At 39.2% G+C, this 22984-nt stretch overlaps 2 protein-coding genes across 2 annotated transcripts; both read right to left on the bottom strand.

The window, feature by feature from the left end:
- Positions 1-275: 275 nt before the first annotated feature.
- On the bottom strand, positions 276-2381 carry LOC117480754 (CD209 antigen-like protein E). Its single transcript, XM_034128212.1, has 5 exons — positions 2132-2381; positions 1861-1929; positions 1584-1724; positions 1243-1449; positions 276-967 (listed from the first exon to the last, which is right to left on the bottom strand). The coding sequence occupies exons 1-5, from the start codon at positions 2178-2180 to the stop codon at positions 594-596; spliced, it is 840 nt and encodes a 279-aa protein (XP_033984103.1). The 5' UTR covers positions 2181-2381; the 3' UTR covers positions 276-593.
- A 2157-nt stretch (positions 2382-4538) lies between these two features.
- Positions 4539-14222, bottom strand: colec10 (collectin sub-family member 10 (C-type lectin)). Its single transcript, XM_034127904.1, has 7 exons — positions 14021-14222; positions 12215-12286; positions 8474-8545; positions 6992-7045; positions 6472-6567; positions 5139-5350; positions 4539-4920 (listed from the first exon to the last, which is right to left on the bottom strand). The coding sequence occupies exons 1-7, from the start codon at positions 14115-14117 to the stop codon at positions 4648-4650; spliced, it is 876 nt and encodes a 291-aa protein (XP_033983795.1). The 5' UTR covers positions 14118-14222; the 3' UTR covers positions 4539-4647.
- Between the last annotated feature and the right edge of the window lie 8762 nt (positions 14223-22984).

The following is a 22984-nucleotide window of genomic DNA, read 5'->3' as shown; positions in this document are numbered from 1 at the left end:
TTTTGCTTATAAGACAAGCACTGCTAGATCGGAAATCTTTTTCAGGCCTGATTTGGTTTCAAGCTTCAGTGAAATAATGTATAAAAACATTTGACCCCGGTTCTCGGTACATGGAAATACATTTTAGTGGATCCTTATCATCTATGGAACAACAGGAAGACAGGGCTAAATCTTTTCTCAGACTAAACTGCTGATTCTTAGGTTTTATTAAATGCAGCTAACTTTACACTCACACAGATTTAAAAAAGGAATTTGCAGAATATAAAAAACAGGTCTTCATTCTGTTGTCCATGTTTTTATTTTAGGAGTAGAAGAAAACATTCAAAAGATACAAGATTGTGCATTGTACTTTTCGCTTAAATGGCTAAAGATTGAAAAAGAAAGAACAAGATTACCAAGCAATATTGTGAAGATTAAGGGAACTTCTTTTAGTGCCATTTGTTTCATAGATGTAATTTAGAAAAAACATGACATTTGAAGGGCTTTTTGACAAACAAAGGTTACAAAAAAACTGAATATCTCTCTTTCAAGGCGTTGTAATCATAGCTGAATCAAAAAACATGTATGTGGAGAGGAGAGAAGAGAATGGGTGACTAACGCTCACAAACCCATGCAAATTCTGTATTACAAGGGGCGTCATTAAATTTCTTTTCTGATTGCTCAACACAATCCTCATTTCCTCTATAATTATTGGGCTCCCCCTTTTTCCAGAATCCGACACCTACCAGATCAGTCCCATCCACCCACTTCCACTTGCCCTCTTGCGCGATGTCAGACAGACCGATCCAGGATACGGCTCTAGTTCTGCTGAGAAAATCCAGCTCTTCTTGGGTGGTTATGATAGCCAGGTCGGCTCCTCTCGTTTGACAGTCTTGTCTGCTGCCTTGCCAGGTTTTAGACACGCTACCAGCAGAGAAAAAGTAGCACTTGTCTTGGAATGTTATCCATCCTTGGAGGCAAGGGACACCTATTTGACAAGTATATGTTGGTTATTGTGATCTTGAAACCCTTAAGTTTTAAGAAAATGTTTGGAGACCAGCAGGAAACTGAAGATAGTTAAGATGTCTAGTTTTATTATTCTGGCTTTGAGTATACTAGCATGCATTTTATTATCCACCCACTTCTCTTGGTGTTTGTTAATGTTATTTTCTGCATATGCTCATATTTCCTTTCTACAGCAGTGCATCCAAATAAAAGAAGATCCCATTCAAGTCTACATGTGTTGCTTTAGTCGTTACTTACGTTTCCTTAGCCCTATTAACTCCTCTTGTAGTTTATCTTGACTTGCAGCCATAGCGTTGTATTTACTCTGCAGAACCTCCAGCTCTTCTGTCAGGTTGCTGGAATTCATCTTCATTTGTTCTAGCTCCTCCCTCATGTTTCTGTCCATAGTCAGGTTAGAGATCAGCTGTTCAAACTTCGAGTCCATGTGATTGAGAACGATGGAATCTACAAAAATATCATTTACAATCAACGAATAACCATTACAATTATCAAGTGACCACTGTTAAAGCAACAAATACTAATACATTTTTAGGTGTTTTGTGGTGTGTACTCAAGCTCATTGTTGAGTCAGTACTTACTGTGAACCTCCATCTCTTTTGTCTGGTTGCCAGAATTAATCTTTCTTTGTTCTAGCTCATCCCTCTGAGTGTTTCTGTCCATAGTCAGGCTAGAGATCAGCTGTTCCCACTTCGAGTCATTGTGATTGAGAACACTGGAATCTACAAAAATATCATTTACAATCAACGAACAACCTTTCAAATGATCAAGTGACCACTGTTAAAGCAAAAAATACTGATACATTTTGAGGTTTCTTTTGGTGTGTGTACTCAAGCTCATTGCTGAGTCAGTACTTACTGTGGGCCACTATGCATAGGATTATAATCAGCGTCCCCAGACACACTGCAGCAGCTCCAATCCACCGCACTGAAACACAAATCACCACAACAAAAACACAATGAATATCCACAAAACAATCAAAGCAAATGTGTAATTTAACTAAATGTTTAAAGCTTTGTCCCTGTTTCCTCAAGCACATCTTAGGTTTTTTGTATAAATACTACAGCTACAATTCATATTATAAATGTTGTACTGTATATGGGCAACGTGGTCGAATGTGTGTTCTTACCGGATGTTTGAGTTCTAAATCCATAATTTGACATGTTGTCAGGAGCCATCAAATCACACTATCGTCCTGAATCGTATTGTCCCTTGATGTGATGTTCAGTGCTTCTGTAAAATGTGTGCTCAGTGTCCGTGTTCTTATTAAGGTCCAATAATTTGCTGATACTGCAAATAAACGCATGGGAGTAGGACATGTTCGGTTTAAGAAAGACAACCCATGGGCGGGAGTCTTTTCCAAAAGCAGAACTCTCAGATACGTTTTTTACATTGTGGTGAGTTGTTGTGGAGTATGGTATTATAATCTGTGATTTCCTATCTTTCATTTGCATCAGGATTGTGGACTCAGCACACTTAAAGGACAGTCAGCAAAACCCTTCTGTTAATTTCCTGTTTAAAATAACAGGATGTAAGCCTGTGTTTGTGTGCTTGTGTTGGATAGTGCTGCTGTAAGAAATTGATGTTTTGTTTAACAAGAATTGAAACCAATCTGTTCATGCCTAACCATGTAACCATGCAGGTTATAATGGGCCACAAAGAAGGCAAAAGCCACTTGAAATGTGTGCACTGCTTATATGGAAAGTCACTAGGACAGCACAGGTGTTATTCACACAAAGCCACCTATTTATGTTCAACGGCATTACAAAAATAGTTTGATCACACAAAGTGAAAATATAGACATGAGTGTTTTCACCAAATAAAAAACAGGAAGCAGCAAAAAACATAAACCAAGATCTTGACTGTATTAAATAATGTAACAACCAAGTGCAGCACCTACAATGACAATTCGTAGATTTGTTAGTAAAGTATGAACATGACACTACTTTATTGTTCAGTCAACTGAGGTTTTATTCCAAAAAAAAGGGAGACAGAAAAATCATACTTATAACGTAAGGCCCACTGCAACTTTATTGCCATGTGTTTTAGCATGTTATGATAATGCAGGTTATTTAAGGTCAAAATCGTTAAATGTTTATTTAAGAGGCAAACTATAATACATATTTACTCTGAAAGCCATCAGAGTGTCCCCCTCTTATGGCCTAAGGGTGTACAATTCCAAGAAACCTGATAAATAATAATAAAAAATTCCTCAAATTACTTTTTAGCAGTCAAAAACTCATTCCATCCCCTTTACTACAGAAATTAGAGGAAACATCTGCAGAAAGAGAAGTGGAAGAATTTAAGGAGAATAGAGGAACATAACAAAATGTGGCAAGTCACTTCCCCTGACAACTCGAGAAAAATCATTAAAAACGATATATGTGAGAAATGACTATTACTTTGCTTTATGGCATGGAAGGAAATGGAGGATTAACAAATTGATAATAGTTCATCCTGAGGAGAATATGAATCTCTCAACAACCCTTAAAACGACACATTTGAAAACGCAATGGATCCAAGTAATTAATATTTTCTAAATCATTAATGTCTCTCGAAGTAAGTGCCATTTCATTTATGGTAAATTACATTATCTCAGAATTAATAAAAATCTGGCAGCATAGAGGAAAAGGGATCACCAAGGTAAATTGGACTGGTCCACAGGGGACAACATTTCTGTACAAACTTCAAAACAATCCATTGAGATAGATCCATAAGCCAATGGTGCTGTTTTGGCTCTATAGCCATGGTTTCAAACACAGACAGACATTTGTTCCATTGTTGTGCTTGAAATGTGATCTCCCGTTCATCCAGACAATCAAGCACTTAAATATAATTGTCCTGAAGTTTCCAAAACCTTACCCAGATCCCTGCAGACTTCCCTAAACCTCGGCCTATGTTTTTTAAGTGGAGCTTCACCTCAGGCCGAACCCGTGAAAGAATCAGCCAGACAGTAATGCAGCTTTCCCCCCAATGTTTATTGTCAGTATAGCGCCTCTTTACTGCTGGGCTTTGAATGAAAGCAAATGTTAAGTAATACAATTAAAAAACAAATTGAGATACTATGTGATTATTGCCAATTTACAATAAAAAGCTAAGAACATTATCAATTGCAAGCATCACCTTTGTATTACAGTGAACCTATGGGTTTTCAAATACCCCCAATATACGTTTATGCTACAGCAAGCCAACAGACACACAGTCTCACGTATTAAGGATTTATAAAGTTAGCTAACATGCTGGCTAACTTTCAAACTCCCAGCAGCCAAGGCACAACATTAACATGTATGTATAGTTGTTTAATTGGCCTTTTGACCTATAGAATATATATGTTTAAAGGCCAAAGCAGTGAAACACTATGTTGATGTACCTGCCCGGATCCGGAGATAATCAGAATTATGATGTGTTCATATGCAGCATACATATTTAACATTCTCCCAAAAATGTATGACCCGTCTGTCTGTGATCATCTGAGCAAATGATTTACCATTCTTCAAGTAAAAGAAAAAAAAATCAAGTTATGCAGGCACAATATATTTTTCATTTTCAGTTATATTTTATTACATGCATATACTAATTCTAGACAACAAAGGATATATGTATACCTATATCTCTTTTGCATGCAAGTTTAAATGTCTCATTGACTCAGGATGGTACTGGGGCAGGTGTCCCTCTTCCTCTTCCTCCTCCTCCTCCTCCTCCTGCTCCTGCTCCTCTTCTCCTGCTCTTTGGGAACTCACAGATGAAAAACATGGCGGCTTCACACTCCACATGACTCCATGTTCCAGAGCTGAGCAGCTCCACACAGCTTGAGTTTTTGGGGGGAGATACTGGGGGATTTAGCTCCTCCTCTTGGCTCCAAGCTGTGAAACCCTGCAGAGGGCTGGAGTCTGCAAAAGCATGACGGCTTGTTCCATCCTGATGACAAAACAGAACAAAATCATTAGAAAGTTATTCACAGCAAAGAACACTTCAAACGTTTCTAATTATTAAACCAGGTTTCAGGAGAATTATGGCACAGATACTCCTCCTATTTTATAAAGCACAAGAGAACAAAAGGACAGAGAAACTCCACCTGCTGCAGTGTGTATGTGTGTGTGTGCACATATTATGAGTATGTGATGGGGACCACTTACTGTGTCATTGCTTTGAGCCTGCACTCCTATATAAACTCTCATCAGTCCAGCCTGACTGACGTATTCCGCCATGAGCTGGTTGGTGTCGCTGGTTTTTGGCATGGCCAGGGTTCCTCCTCTCAGCTTGCAGTTCATTGAAGCCTCTCCGAACCTCTTGGACTCTTTCACCAGCAGGTAGTACCTCTCTTCTGTTTCCTTCAGACCCAAAATGACTGCACAGGGTTAAGGGTTAAAGAAAAATAAGGAATTGAATACAATAAAATAAGGAAACAAAACAAGTCAGAAGCCAGTCGGACAGTGCCATGTGTTATAAACCTTTTTCTATAACGTCAAAATCTTATACTACTGTCAGCTTTTTTCAACAAGTTAAGCCACATTTTTTTTTTTTTATTTAACCTTTATTTAACCAGATAAAAACATTGAGATAAAATCTCATTTTCAATGCTGACCTGGCCAAGAAGGCAGCAACGTTACACATAACACATAACACAAACATATAAAATACAGAGAACATAACTAAGAAAACAAAAGACGAAAAAGCAGTCACTATATTGTGCACATTAGGACAAGTACACTACTTGTTACTGCAGCTGGTGGTGAGGACTTCAGACAACTTAAATTTAAAACATGATATAGAGACAAGTGCCCTCAGTTTAAGGCGTGATTGAAGGTCATTCCAAGACCAAGGACCATAATAAGAAAGACTCCTTTTTCCAGCCTCAGTCCGTACAGTAGGAACCTGGAACCGTATCCAGGCACTGGATCTGAGGTTGTAAGAGTCGCAAACTGGGGCAAATCTGACACATATGTAGAGTGGAAGCTTACCTAAAATGGCTTTATACATTAATAAAAACCAGTGCTGCATCCTACGCATAGTAAGTGAGGACCATCCAGTTAGGCTATACAGTGTGCAATGATGAGTCCTATAGGGTGCATTTGATATATAACGCAGTGCAGCATGGTAAAGTGGGTCAAGTTTGGCCAAAACAGTGGGACAGGCAAATCTATAAATGGTATCACCGTAGTCCAGCTGGGACAGGAATAAGCCAGAGACCAACCTTTTACGGGATGAAATTGAAAAACATGAAAAAAAAACACATGATTGCAAGGACGTTATGAATAAAAGAGGAAATATGTTTCTCTGAATTTGCATTCCAAGATTAGGGGAATAAGAATATAACAAAAGAGTAAATAATAAGTAACACAACATTGTGTTTCTTAGGTGGCTTGCAGGAATCTTAAATGAAATATCAATTTTTAAATAACTTTCATTGTTTAGAGCTGCATGCAGTGGTTTTCACATCATTCATATATCCAAACACTATGTGCTTACCATTCTTCAAAAACTTGACAGCATTCCTCAGCTTGCCTACATTGACATCCAGCTGCCCGACCACTTTTCTGTACCTGCCACAGTCACAGGTTGTGCCTGAATGATAAAAGATGTGTCAGTATGACACAGTATGAGTTTGTACCGTATTTCTGAATCACCTTCCTGCATCTCTGACAAAACTGTACCACAGTATATTTGTGTAAGTCCTGGGCTTTTGTTGTTGTATGATTTGATAGCCATTTTAGAATATGAAGAATCTAATCAATTTAGTAGGAACAGTTTAAATGTGTACAGTAAGTGACATAACATGCTCAAGTCTATATGTACAATTTAAAAACCCTTCACAAGTCTGGATGTTAAGATTTCCAGGAAATATTGACACATTCCCTATTTGCCTTTTTATTTGTAAATGTAATATTGCTGCAACCTGGTCATGTGGGTCCGAAAGGAGCAGAAGGGCCGGTACTGTAATGCATAGGACATGGAAAAATGAATGTCTGCATGCTGGAGTCTTACTCACCTGGTTTCCCTTTAAAACCAGCGAGCCCAATATAACCTGGATCACCTTTGATACCTACAGAATATAGAAATCACATGTGAGAAAATACTTATTAAATTATTTTTACATTACATTGTGATGTAGTTCTAGAATATCACCACTAGATGGCTGCATCATACACAAAACATGACAAATGGCTGCACACAGGTATACATTGACTATTGACCTATTGTAACCCAGATATTTTTTTTCAAAATTGAACTCAACAAGACACCTCAAATTAAAAAACATAATAATAGTAGTAATCCAGAACATATCAACCCATATTTGAGCAACACTGACACAATGTGTTGTTGAATGTTGCACATTTTGGGGAAGAGGGCTGCAGTAAAAAGATGATAGTAGGCTGGTTTTGTATTAGGACATTTTGTACATGTACAATCTGATCTTTGAATAAACAAACGGATTATTCTGTTGCCAGTAAAACATATCCAGAGAGAAATGCTGCAAACCGTTTTTTAAAGCCTTACACAAGAAAAATGCTAGCCCTGTAAACACTCTAATAATAATCAGACAAATGCATAGACATAAAGCATCATGTATCATGGTAATCTTATGTATCTTTAGTGAGGCTGCTAGATCCATTGAAATTAAAACTAGCTTCTAGTGAGTGAGATTGTACCATGAAATTCAGAAAAAGAGAGTAGCAGGATTTTAGTTGGAAAATGTGTTTTTCTGTAGGTGTTTTATGAGCTACAGGCGCTCGGGATCAAGGGAAATCCAAACCTGTGACCTCACTCCTTTGCCTGAGATGGCTGATGCACAGCCACTTTCCTGTAAGTGTATTAAACATAATGAATACTGAGAAAAGTGAATGCCTAGAATGGCAGGGGAACATGACTGCTCATAAAAATTAAAATAAGCTAGAAATTGTTTCAGCCACCCTGGGCAAAGCAGCCTGATGACATCATGTTTTCTTCTATCTTTGGATCGTTTAAAACATGAAAGAAAGTGGGAGAATTCTTACTTGTGTATCTTAGCCTTGGGACTAATTAGGTTTGCTGATTTGTGTAATGTCCGTTCTTCTTATTTCAATGTTTTGAGTCCATGATTATGAAGCTGTGCTTGGACTGAGGATATAGTTCTTCTCTCTGTGCAATATTAAAGTCAATGAAATCCTGTAAAAACCCCACCGCTACATTTTTGTAGCCTTTTGTCGACAATTATTACAGGCAGGTTGGAAAAGTGTCATGGCAGTGAAACAGGAACACATACACTTTTTCAATACATTTATTTTACAGGACACTCAGGATAGGAGGTGTTCCACTTGATGCGCTTTCCAATTTTACACTCTCTTTGATTTAAGGCTTATGTATCCATTAGAACAATATTCATACCATAGTATGGGGTTACCTCAAGAGAAATAGAAATTGGTAGAGAAGTAGAGACAAAAACAACAGTATTTACATTAAAATACTTTTAGAAATGACTCTTTTTTCATACCTCTTTCCCCAATAGGCCCCATCTTTCCAGTGTGGCCCACCTCTCCCACAAGCCCCATCTCCCCTAACACTCCTGGGTAGGACGAGAAAGAAAGAGTATGTGGAGAGACTTCAGTAAAACAATTTAGTATTCACTATACACACCAGAGCCTCACATTTCATCTTAAGTGGGCTGAATAGGGTAGATCACGTCATCATATTTTTTAATATGCTATTTTCCATTATTCAGGATTGTCAAATATTTTCTATTATCTATGGCTTTCATCATTTCTCTTTTGTATTTTGATTATATTGTTGTTTTCAAGCCGAATCAACGTAATTGTATGCGTCTAGAGATTGCGAGTCCTGAGGCTTTTTCCCAACAATCACTGCACAGTTTGGATCCACAATAGATGCTGTTATTGCTATTATTATTATGCCAGTAAATACATTAGAGGGGAAAATGCTGATTTGTTTTGGGCACGAATTTAAAGGTGGGGTAGGTAAGTTTGAGAAACCGGCTTGAGATACACTTTTTGTTATATTCCATGGAATGCTCTTAACATCCCGATAGCAATGAATATCTTAAGTGCTTTGACAAAAAATCCATAAAAATATGTCATCTGTGGAAGCCGTAATACTGTAAAAAGTACGACCAATCATTTTAGCCGGCCCGGCTAAAATAACTGGATGGCCTACCTGCCTGTCAGCCTTCCATCTGTGCACAAACTTATCTCGTGCCCTCATTGGTCATGTGCGCGTTCGTGTGTGTTGGAGGAGGGGCTCTATAAGGAAGTGGCAGATTTTCTCCGGTTGTGTATTTTCAAATTCTAGCGATCTCGAGCCGGTTTCTCAAACTTACCTACCCCACCTTTAAGTATTTTGTGTTGAGAGACTGTGTGTGGATTTAAGGTAGTTTGTGGGAAAACACACATTGCCTTGTTTTATCAAAGTCAACCTTTAAAAAAATGTATGCATTTATTATATTTATTTGTATTTTTTGTTATTTTGTTTCTGAGACAGTGAGACATCAAAGCAGCTAAATGGGATTCATTAATTTAATGAAATAAACCTGACCTGGTACACAGAGCATGATTTTGATTGAGTTGTTCAATTGGTAACAACAACCTAGTGATTTTCTATTATTATCTTTATCTGACGTGATGTGATTACTGTCAGTTGCCACTCTACTATAATATTTAGGCTGTTTTAGAGAAGTGTTGAAAGATATGCTGAGAAGGCACCTGGTTTTGAATTTGTGGATGTTACAGTGAAAGTTTAAGTGTGTGTGTGTGTGTGTGTGTGTGTGTGTGTGTGTGTGTGTGTGTGTGTGTGTGTGTGTGTGTGTGTGTGTGTGTGTGTGTGTGTGTGTGTCTGTGTGTGTGTGCTGGAAATCTACAGAGCAGACTGAGGCTCTCTGCCAGCACTTGAATGAGTATTTCCTCAGGAAACTATTCAACTGGAAACTGATGGGGTTTGAAATACTAAGTGACACATTATAGAGGCCTATTTCTATTAGAGGGATTTGCTTCACACACGTAGGCTACATACTCACACATACAGCCAGCTATTCATTTCCCATTTCCCTGTTTCGCATGCTGATTCTTTACTTGAGGATTTGTGAGAAGTGATGGCAGAATGTGTGAGGTCTTATGGATTGTGTGTTGTCTGGTACACGAGGCCAATGGGAATTCTCTCTGTAATCTGCTTTCAATTTTTTGCATAGTTTTCAGAGTGAAGGCCTGAGAAGCAGCACACAATAAATATTGTTGTCTGATTCAGATTGGAGAACTGATTGAACTGTGATTATAGGTGTTTGTTTTATCGCAGTTTGAGAAGTTGAATCTGTGGGTCTCTTGATTAATGTTGTTGTCGCAGTGCTCACGCTCGCCAGTTAAACCGTCTATCTAAACGTTCAGATAACAGTCTTCCCTATCACTGCAGTCGCGCTTTACAATGGCCAACCCCTCCAACTGGCTTAACGTCTGGATTCTCCAGCTGCTGAACGAAAGGAGGTGAAGGCCACATTTTTCTTTAATCATGAAATCTAAGACAGCCTTAACCTATTTCCGAAACGATAATTGGAATAGATGTTTTCAAGGCTTAATATAACAACAAATCCAAGAGGTTAAAATGCTTAGCAGAACTGAGATTGAATCATTTATTACACATTATTGGCCCAAGCATAATGAGCAAAAATAAATGCTGGAATTTCTACTTTTTAGAGCTAAGTGGACAGAGGAAAGATGGCTGGGTCACATGGAATAAAGGCCTTGATCCAGATTTCCTATTTTTTTGTGCATATGGTTTGTTGCTGTCCCAACAGGTTCCAAGAATTAAGAACCTGACAAATGTAAATGTATCACCTTAACTTTGCCAATTGTTTTACAGTAATAAATTAAAGCACAATTACCAAAAGGGGGAATCCACGGTTTGTTGACGCTAATAAGCTTGGAGCCACAACTTGTGTTTGTTGCTCACCAGATAATTATAGTCATGAATTCCCTTTTAACGTTCCAAAATTAAGCAACTGCTTCCTGTAAAAAGGTCTAACTTAAGACAGGGAATACATGCGTCATCTGTGGAGCTCTTGACATACTGCAGTCACAAAGTCATCGTAGGAACCTGCGTTCATTCCTACAATAGGCATACACACAGAGAAACCATAATGATTGGGTTTGCTATACTGTTGAAAAATATCCGCAAAGTTGAAAAGTTGAAAAGGGTCACATGTATATATATACTTTCTTTGTCTTTACACTTTTGGAAAAGCAGTTCTGGCATGTGTCTCATATACAGTCGGATGAGGGAAGGGTGTCTGTTGTTGTAGTGTGTGCATGTATGTGTGTGTGTGTGTGTGTGTGAGTGTGAGGATCTTTTATGTGAAGTTATTGAATAAAACAAACATCTGCGGAGAGCAAGAGGGCAGTCAGGGACCAGTGCTTTTAAACAGTGTTTTGTGTACATCTGCCAACTTGTACATGCTTGCAGCCTTGTGTGCACGTAGTGTATTGTGTGTGTGTGTGTGTGTGCGTGTGTGGTGTGTGTGTGTGTGTGTGTGTGTGTGTGTGTGTGTGTGTGTGTGTGTGTGTGTGTGTGTGTGTGTGTGTGTGTGTGTGTGTGTGTGTGTGTGTGTGTGTGTGTGTGTGCGTGCAGACATCTGTTTATATCATATGGCTGCTTGGTTGGCCAGCTAGTACCAGCCCAGTTGGAACGCATATGACGAAGCGGGACGCCACCGATTTCCTCAGCAGCAATTAACACGTCTGCTTCCTCAACAGACACACAGCAGGTCTGTCTGTCTGTCTGTCTGTCTGTCTGTCTGTCTGTCTGTCTGTCTGTCTGTCTGTCTGTCTGTCTGTCTGTCTGTCTGTCTGTCTGTCTGTCTGTCTGTCTGTCTGTCTGTCTGTCTGTCTGTCCGTCTGTATGTATGTCACAGAGCAAAGGAAAGGGCAAGCTGTCTGGAGCAGGAAAAAGCAAAAACTGGTGCCAGAGCAAAGTCAGGCGTTCTGGCTAAAAGAATAGAGAGACAGAAAGTAAGTTGTGATTGTTTGTCCTGTTTCCAGCAGTAAAGCAAATTATATTTTTGAGTTACATCTGGGTGAAGACAGTCATTATGATTCTCTACAAACATAAGAGAGAAGCAATGCTTTCCCGCCCATAACTTTTGCTGTTTCATTCCACCTTCAGTTGTCTTAAATCCATTGAGCATTTTAATAAAGACAGAAGCACTGCTTGTAATAGACTGATGCATGTTAAATACCTGAAAGTCCTGGTGGTCCATTCTTTCCCAGTTTCCCCTCCTCTCCCACCTCTCCAATCGCACCTTGGTCTCCTATATTAAGAGAAGAGAGTAGTTTAAGAGTGATATTCATATGGAGAACATGTATCCCATCATGCACAGTTTTAAGTGTGCCTAACTGGATTGCTTTCAGAGTGGCATGGAATACATCGGCATATTCCCACTCACTGCTGGTTTGGATGGAAATGAAAGCCATTACAGTATGATGATACAACTTCATCAAAAATAACCATTGGCAAAAAACAATACAGCACAGCACAGCAGTCTGTTGAGTGATTATTTGTTACAAGTTTCAGTGTAGGCCCAGTTGTTGGTTTGGATGCAAGTCCTATTGTAAGGTTCAACATCAACCAATGATGTTTAGAAATATCTTTTGACTCTTCATATTGCGTCTTAAGCTATGTTTGTCCAAGCCAATATCTTTTATAAAGCACTAACTCATTCAAAGTATTAGTGACAACATATTCTTTGGAGTTAAAATCACATCAGACAAATATCTCTGGTGGGTCCACTGCTCAAAGAGCTCTTGGCGAGAAATCTTGGGAGGTTTCAGAGTGTCTATTAGAGCTGGAATGATGCACTAGTTGTTGATGCCAACAGCAATGTATGTCTTGTGCTGGGCTTTGAAATAAAGGATTGTAACCGAACACCTCCATTAGACTGGAGGAGTACTTGTTTTTTTTGTTTTTTAAAATAGATTATTCAAATCCGAAGGCTGTGTGGAAGTTTTAAAGTAACCTATATTTTTGCAATTTCATACAATTTCATGCAATTTCTGACTACAAACAATGATTTCCTTTGGTGGACTACATGGCTCACTTCATTCTGGGAAGCAAGAGGCTTTCCATGTGTCAGAAATGTTCAAATTTGTGTAAGAAAGCAATATAATCACTTTTTGCACAAGTAAGAGAGTTAATTCAAAGTGTCTAACTTCTAATTCTATTTTAAAATGCCGGAGTCAAAATACCAGTAAATGCAATAAAAGTAAGTTTGTTGGAAAAGTTCAAATAAATAAGAAATGTTTTGGGGGCATGAAACATCCAATGAAATGTGCAGACGTGAGGATACACACATTTAGAGGCTGACTGTGGTCAGCAGTATATCTCGGATGAGTCTTGAACAAATAATCAGTTCAGTTTAGTGGCAGCTGTCTAAATACACACTGTCACAATGGGACTTTCTTTTGATACAGAAAATTCTGTGGAAACTTGTCAAAATGTACACTCACTTCCCAGTGGCCAGCAGAGTTCTGAGTGTGCATGTTGACTGCTGAAGTAACTTCTCCCTAACTTGCGTAAAAAGAAGAATTAAAAGCCATGTTTTTCAGTAATGTGAATGAAGCTGAAAAACTGTTGCTCGGCCTATGTGTGTATTTTATTAGGTCTGTCTGTCTGAATCAGCAGGGGATCAAGCTACTGGATGTCGTAAAATGAATAGCACACACGGAGGCATTCCCTCCAAAAAGACTACGGGGTAGCAGACTGCAAGCTAATAAACTACAGGACATTACATGCTTGCTACCTTTGTCATTAGCTCTGTTAACCCTGAAGCAAAATAGGGGTGTCTCCTCAGAATTTTCCATTTTACACAAATACTGTTTTGGAAATCCACATTATTAGGACAGTAAGTTAACACATACATTTACTGTTGAGCCATGAACCTCCAAATGTCTAATTTCCAACAGTACAAAAACATGTTGTTTAAAAACTGCAATGTCAGATTCAAACACACACACGAACACACACACACAAACACACACACACTTACCTTTTGCTCCAGGTAGCAGGGCATTGGTGCAGACTTCTTTAGAGGTAGAGATGTAGTTAAACACGACTGCAAACACACAGAGTGCCAACATTCCCATTATATTCCAATCATCCCCAACCACTGAAGAAAATCCTGTTTTTTTGTTGTGTACGATGTTACAAGTGCCAAAGTATTGTCTGTGTAAAGTATCTCATGCACCCGAATCCACAGATCGACTGAGTTTTTAACTGTGAGACCGGAGGATCAGTGCAGCACTAATGAGCAAAGACACAAACACACACACACACACACACACACACACACACACACACACACACACACACACACACACACACACACACACACACACACACACACACACACACACACACACACACACACACACACACACACACACACTTGTTTATATAGTCTTATCAGTTACTTGTCATAATGTCAAACAACACTTAACAGAGCACTGGATTCCTGTATGCCTTGTCCCTTGGAATGTGAAGCTGTGTGTGATTAAGAAAAATATCACTAGGGTTAAATTGAATAAATGTAGTGTATTTATTTGTTTACTTTTCAAGTGGAACAGTACCATGAATTGGAATGACAATTCCAGGCCCAGAGGCTGGATACCTGAACCATTTGCTACATAGTGCTACCTTTTGTATCCTCTGTCTTTTAATTTGAGTCTGTTAATAATGCACTGTATAATATAGGGCCCTCAAGCATTTCCACAGTGGAGTAAAACAAAGTGTCCACACTGTGAAACTGCACATGCAATGCTTTTAACATTATAGTTTAAGGACACCTTTCAAAGCAATCAATTAACTCTTATGTGCTTGATTTTTTTTCAACAAAATAAAAAGGCTAAATGGAGATTGTGCAGTTTGTTACTCTTATCCTGCCTGAGCCAAAAACGCCTATCGTTTTTTCTTATCAACAACAAGGGAGTAGTACCTCTGGGTGTGCACATTCTTCCCTCTTTTCTCTCATCTTCTTCTACTCTTGTTCCCACCCTTCAGACCACAAACCATTAAGTGGGAGAGGTTCACACTTACTGTACACATGAACAGACACAGAAACAAACAGATGTATGTATATGATGTATGCACACACGGAACCACAAACAAATGAGACACAAGACATTCTTGTACAAAAACAAGGATACTAGCACACACACACAAACACACACACAGATTCTTGCATAATTGAATCCTGGTGTCTCAGTATGTGATGAAAACATACAGGGATAAGAAGGGTTGGAGGCCTCTAAGGGACAGAGAGAAAGGAGGAATGGTTGGAGGGTGTCAGAAAAAGGGAAAAGAGATAATGAGACACGAATGAGACGTAATGAGAGAAGAAGACAGAGAAATACTGGAGACAGAGCGCAAAATAAAGAGGAATGGCAAGGAAGGGAGAGAGTGTGGTCCGAGCCACATGTGTTAGCACAAGGAAGGATTTCCTTATTCAAAAGTTATGCTTCCTTAATGGATGTCTTAGACTCTCCATCAGTAAGGAAGGTCACAGTGGCGTAACTATCGACAGTGCAGCCGGTGCAACGCACCGGGGCCCAGAGCCGGCCAGGGGCCCATGCAAAAAAAAAGAAAAAAAAAAAGAAAAGTTTTTATATATATTTTTTTTTATTTTGGCATTGACCGGTTCACGCAGTCTTCAAAGTAACCAAGCAACCTAAATTAATTTGTAATTTGTCTGTCCAATGACCTTGCTCCCTTTCATGACATGTGATACCTTGCGTGACGAGCAAACCGTTTAATCAACCTGTACTATTTACACACGGCATCTATTGCACGTCTGTCCGTCCTGGGAGAGGGATCCTCCTCTGTTGCTCTCCCTGAGGTTTCTCCCATTTTCCCCCTTTAAACTGTGGGGTTTTTCCTTTTTTGGAAGTTTTTCCTTGTACGATGTGAGGGTCTAAGGACAGAGGGTGTCGTATTGTCATACTGATATTCTGTACAAACTGTGAAGTCCACTGAGACAAATGTAACATTTGTGATATTGGGCTATATAAATAAACATTGATTGATTGATACTGTACTGTAGCTAGCAGCAGCAAGTTTGCCAGCATTATAAAAAATGTAATAGCTTGCATTTATAATGTACAGCAAACCAAGGCACAAGAGCAGCGCTCAAAAGAGAAAGGACAAGAGAGAACAAGGAGATGTAACAGCTAAACTGACAAAATTAGACATTTTTTTTTGTCATACATCGTCCTCGAAATCGAGCGCTAATGCTAGCAATGTTGACGTGCAGCGGCAGCCGGAGCCGGAGGCTAACGATAGCTCACCTGCCTCACCACCATCATTGCCATCTAGCTCCACAAGTGAAGCTGTATCCGTGGCCGTGGCTGTGCAACCTTCTTCTCCAGCCAGCCAGGAGGAGAGGCTGGATTTGGCTGTGCCCGGCGGTGGTCCAACAGTTCCCCCAAGGGCCCCAACCGATAGGGGACTCTATGGCGCTATTGAGACCCCCGACGCCAAGATCAAAAGCTATATTATAGCAACCAGTCTATGTAGGCCTACCGGCCCATTCCCCAGAGACAAACATCAAGGAAACAGGTTTAATAATAATAATAATAATAATAACTTGAATTTATATAGCGCCTTTCATAACCTCAAGGTCGCTTAATCCTCTTCTTAGTTTGCTGTGCCGTTGTCAGGCTGTGGTGGTCTGAGGCCAGGGCAGGCTGTTGTTGATAGCCTATACATGTGGCGCTTCTGAGTGGTTGTGTATGTCCGTGCGTGTGTGAGCGCATCAGCGTGCGCTTATGTTTGGGGCGATGGGGGGGGGGGCCCAAAACAATATTTGCACCGGGGCCAATCACAACCTTGTTACGCCACTGGAAGGTCATCAGGGTGCAGTGTACTCACTTCTTTGAAGACAGGGAGGGGCTGATTTGAATCAAGACGATTAATTGAAAACAAAATCTTGACATTGGCTGCTATTCCCTGGGGACTACATTGGCTTGTCATCAATTTGAAAGGCAGCCATTTGAGAGGAAAGGGTTTAATGGGTTGTTACTTTTTTATGTGGTTGGCCTCTTATAAAGTTATTTGTATTTACAGACAACAAAACTTTGAAATGCATCCAGTATTGGCTTTGAAATGAACACAAGTTTTTCTTCTTACAGTCAAGTTAAAACTTATTTTAACAATTTCAAATGTTTTGTTCTTCAAAGAAAATAATATGTGCTTGTTACTTAATTGGACAAGTCACAATCATTAATCACATCTTGCTGCTGATTGTAATGTTTGTTATTTTGGGTAATCTTTGAAAAACATTAAAACCACACACAGACACAGGCTTGCAAATATTTCGGGCCTCACACACTCAATATCAGTGACTGACAAAAGTTTATTTTGGCTTCTACCACTGTTTAATCCAAGCTTGGAAGTCTATATCGTTTCTGCTTAGGATTTTGTTGACGTCGGGAGCTATGTGTTTTGGTACGAGAACTTTTTTATGGCTCTGGCTTTTGGTGTCGCTGACAATAACTGGCTAGCTGGTGCGGCATGTTAAATGGCAGTTTCAAAGAAACAACAGCGCCAACAGCACGCATTTGTGTGGCCAACATTTTTTAAATAAAAGTCATATGAGGTGGGTGACAGTGACAAGCATAGCCAACGAGATCAACATTGGAACAATGTGTGACTGATTCTTAATAACATAAACCTGCTGAGAGTGGTGACAGGGAACCAACCAGTAAAGACAATAAAGTTGAATACAGTTAAACCCTGATGTGTAGAAAGAGGATTGTTGAAGCAATTCTCCTCTCCATTTTGGATAACGGAAGAGACGAGTCATGCCACACTCCCATTTTAGGGCAACTAGATATCATTTGCCCTTTGCTTTATCATTTAATAACAACACTCACTACTGCATTATATATATTAGGACTTCAGGCAGACACAACACAGTACCAGTGGTACTAATTTAAAATAGCCATCCTATCCACTTGTAATTTTCTGGCAGTACTTCCCATGTTGCCTTGAGTGATTGGTTGACATTTTGGGTAATCGATTAACCAACTGATTTAGGAAAAACTTGCCTTTAGCGTTGGTGAACAAATCTCATCGAATGGTCTGCAATGTCGAAATCCAAACACATCTCTTTAACTTCCCAAAATGATATGTATGTGTGTGTTATCATCCCTTAAACCAGTGGTTCTCAACTGGTGGGTCGCGACCCAAAAGTGGGTCGCGGACCCGTTTCGAGTGGGTCGCGGATGTGTGAGTCAAGAAAAAAAAGTTGGAAAAAAAAAAGTTGGATTTTTTTTTTTTTTTTTTTGGGGGGAAAAAGTCAAACTTTTATTTTGAAGGCCCGATTTTCTTCTCAGAGTGTACCAGAATGCGTAGTTTGTTAGTATTTCTAAAAATCTTCTGGGGGAGAATCCCCCCAGACCCCCCTGCTGGGGTTGGGTTTCAGCATGTGTGCCTTTTTATATAGTTCAGCTTTGATTCCATCATCTCATTAAACCTTTTTTAAAAGCATACTTTAGTTCTGTGAAGGGATATAAGGGATATATGCACTGTACTTCAATTTATTTTATTAATATTGTATGCTCAAAAGCGTATATATATATTACAGCACGATTTTTTGTTGAATAGATTTGAGTGCTTCAAAATGTTGGGTCGCGATGTATTGACCAAGTAAAAAGTGGGTCCCGAGGCCTGACCAGTTGAGAACCACTGCCTTAAACTATAGGTAATTCACTTCAGAAATACTTTTTGTTATATTCCATGGAATGCTCTTAACATCCCGATAGCAATGAATAAATTAAATGCTTTGACAATAAGATAGAGCCTTTTCCTAGACCTTTTATTTATTACTACCCTTTTATTTATTTTTATTGTTTTTTTTTTGTTGCTTTTTATTCATTCTACCGTGTTGTGTACTGTTTTTATATTGTTCCATGCTCACTGCTTGTAGCACTTCGGGATTTGAACTCAAATATGAAGTGCGTTATAAACGAAACCCATTATTATTATTATTATTATAAATATATACAAATATTTCATCTGTGGAAGCCGTGGCACTGTAAAAAGCAAGACCAATTATCTGCCCCGGCCCGCGGCAAATAACTGGATGGCCTACCTGCCTGTCAGCCTTCCATCTCGTGCACAAACTTATCTCGTGCCCTCATTGGTCATGTGCAAGTTTGTGTGTGTTGGAGGAGGGGCTCTATAAGGAAGTCTGAAGGAAGGGGCAGATTTTTTCCGGTTGAGTACTTCCAAATTCTAGCTTACTAGAGCTGGTTTCTCCATTCTTTAACTGTGTGGGGATTTTCTCTGGTACAGTCTTTCAGTTAAGGTCTCGAGAAATGCAGCATTCAGTATGGGCAGAATGAAAAAAAACACAGTAACACTCACACACAAACTCACACACACACACACACACACACACACACACACACACACACACACACACACACACACACACACACACACACACACACACACACACACACACACACACACACACACACACACACACACACACACACAGGAACAGCCCTGCTATCCTGCAGGCTAATTGTTTACATGTGGTTTCGATTGCGTTCTCTAATTAAGAATGTGATTCACACTCCTGGACTGAGGGTTGACTGCATCGTGGTAACCACACCACAAAACAGACTTTTTTTCTCTGCTGCTTAAAACCCCATTTACAACTTTGCAAGTACCAATGGTAGGATATACTGCCCACATGTGTGTTAGTTACAAATCAGTCAACAGCAACTTCAGCATATAAAATGTTTACGTAACCTCTGCTCTGAACCACATTAATTTACTGTAGAGTGTGAAAGTCACAGTTGGCTCAGTTACAGCTGGAAATGGAACCGACTAGTTTCCTGGTATTTACTGGGAAACTCAGGCTCAGACGGAGGCCTTTCTCTGGAAAAGCACGCAACTAGCATCACTTTTGTTTTTCGGCTTTCACTTTTCTGAGGAAGTGAGTCAGATGATTTTCACCATAATTGAATAATCCTCATCAGGAATGTTTAATCATGTTTGCCTCAGTGCTCAATCTTCTGTGCGCCCGGAAGACTTCCTGAGCAGTCGACCATGAACAATGGTGGTGGTCTTGGTAATCAGTAGTGCTGACTCTAAAAACCCCTCAAATGAGACATTTAATTACAATATGTGATATTTAACATTTTAAAAAGGAAATTGGCAATTGACAAGTTTATGGTAAATTTTGCGATGCTTTTTACTTCCAAGTATCTAAAATGTATCAACATACATTGTTGATAACCCAACATGTATTGATTCAGAGTAAAAACCACAGAAAGAGATCTTTGCTTCCCCAACACAATAGGACTTAGGCCAACCTGACGCACCAAACTCTGCTAATTTACTACCAGTTGGGGATAGACTCTCTTAGTGTGGTCAGGACAACACATTCTCTTCCCACCTTCCATCTTACTACTCTCCTCTTTCTCTTTTCCCATGAAACACTCCACCCACAGGATGATTTTCCCATTTCACTCAATGTGATTGCCTGGAAAACAAATAAAAGAACCATACTCCAACAAGAAAGTCACGGAACATTAGTTGTCACCAGCACTGGCAAAACAACATCATATCTGGCCTGCGTGTGAAGTGATTTGAGTCTCTCAGCATGCTTGCTATAGGTGCATCAAATCAGTGATTCATTCAGATAGAAAATACTAACCTTAACCATAGCCCATTAAACAGCCACATACATTTTTGTACTGTTAACAAACTTCCTTTAAAGGCCAGTATGGGCCTTCCCAGACCTTCGGCAGGTGCAGCTAAGTTCCTCCTGGCAGTCTATTTCACGATAAAGAGGTTCTCTGACATGTTGACAACAAAAACAGCTGGTTTTGCCTTTCAAAATGAAAACACATGTCCTAATGAACTATTTACGTCAATGAGAAACAGCTAAACGTTACTCAGAGAGCTCCAGTGGGTATAACATCAGTCTACCCTGATGTGGATTATGTGCAAAGCAAAGCAAAGGTGGTCATGGGTACAGTACGTGTTTGTGGTGGATGACTTCACATGTTTCGTGCAATGTTAATCAACCATATAAATCTGAGAAGACAGTTGACGAGAGAATCTTTGGCACACACACATTCCACGATTTTCCACAATATTTCCTGAAAAGAAAAATGTCATGATCAGGGTTGGAATTTGAAAATAGTCTCTTCAAAAACTAATTTGCTTGACAACTTCATACCACCCACAATGCAGATTGGGTGGTGGCACTAGCTCAGTCTATAGGGACTTGGCAGGGGAAGAGTAGACTCATCAGTTTGGACTGGTACTTTGAGAGTTGCCAGTTCATCTCCTAAGGTGCCCTTGAGCAAGGCAGAGCTGCAGTGTATGTATATTGTCCACTACTGCATAGTATCGATTACATTTCACTGTTTGTGTGGTGTTACTTGTGCAACCATCGGACGTTGTTTCTATTCAAATCTTCTCTTTCTTTTTTTTAATTCAAGCCCGAGCAAAATAATGAGATAAATCAAATGCTCAAATGCAATTGGAACAAAACACATGTCATATTTTTGTGCCAAAATGTCATATTTTCCTTGCAACTGACCTCGATTCAATGAGACGGGAAACAAAGAAACCGCCAGAATAACCTATACATTCAGGTCTTCTCATTGTTCTTCTCAATTTTGAGTGTGGCTACATATACGAAAATCTTGTAAGAATATGATGATGGATGTTTTGCAAGCAGTGAGCCAAGTTCAGCAAATTCAGAAGAAAGAACATTTATCTTGAAAACAAATTTGGGTTTGGGTTCACAGGTAACAACTTTGTGTAACCGCAGATGTCTAAAATGTCCCTTTGACACCATATTGACTCAGGTTTTTGACCAACAGTATGTTAGTCCAGGCTCTCATATAACACATTGTGTATCTATATAGATGAACTTGGTCCACTGACATGATATCTTAGAAAGCAAGAATGTGGTACCTACATGAAAGCCGAGAGGCATTTCTCCTCCCCATGAAAAGATTATGTTTCTTTAACACAATCAGCCGTTTGTTTGACATGGAAACAGTTGGATGGAAAGTAATGGTGTTGTGGTTTTGGTGATGGATGGGTGTTTACATCTGCCTCAAACTCTGCTGACTACTTGGTTTAATATGCAGCCTTTCCAGGAACTATTTTAATGAAAGACGTTTTGGTTTTTAGGCAAAACTTATTTAACCATGACTAATGGATTTCCCTAACATAAAATAAACTGTTTTGTTGCTAAACCTAAACTTAGATTGTATTGCTTTCACCCAGTCCTAACCTTAACAATTTTCTGTGGTACTGGTATCTATTATTTCACTTGTCTGTCATCTTCAGCATGAGGCATATTTAATGTAATAGCTACATCATATTAAGAGTTCATGAGTTCCAGTTTGTGCTCATGCCAAGAAATCTAATAGGACCCATGACTTGAGTAATTCAAATGGCAATTTTGCTGACGTTGTAAAATGTTAACCATCTCTTAAAATAAAGGGAGAGACAAAGTCAAAAGTGATTTACTGTAAAATATTAAAAAAAAAAGATTTGCCTCACCATTTACTGATTTCAACTCAGCTAAATATAGACGATTTTCCACAGTCGTTTATAAGAAAATCTGATGCAGCCCCCAAAACAAGCTTTTTATGCTTAGGAAAATGTTTATTTTCAACTTGCTGTCTGCATTTATAACTAAGTATTGTACTTCATGGCTCCTGATCAAACCAAGTTTCCGGACACAGTTTAAAAACTTTGGACAAAACATTTACACTCAAGGAAGTTCATAGGCAGCAGCAGCAAACTACACTTGTGTTTGGTCATGTATACAAAAGTATGTTTCTTTTAGTTGAATGAAATGTGTGTCCTTGCACACGTTCCTTTAATTTATTTAACAAACACTACTACAGTATATCCTCCAGAGACCCACCCATTCATTTTTGTCCTCTGTGGTTATACATGCCACAGCATTAAT

The sequence above is a fragment of the Trematomus bernacchii genome, unplaced genomic scaffold (assembly GCF_902827165.1).
Source record: "Trematomus bernacchii unplaced genomic scaffold, fTreBer1.1, whole genome shotgun sequence".
In the NCBI taxonomy this organism is placed as follows: domain Eukaryota; kingdom Metazoa; phylum Chordata; class Actinopteri; order Perciformes; family Nototheniidae; genus Trematomus; species Trematomus bernacchii.
Note: the sequence above shows the minus strand (reverse complement) of the source record. Positions and strands in the feature narration are given on the sequence as shown.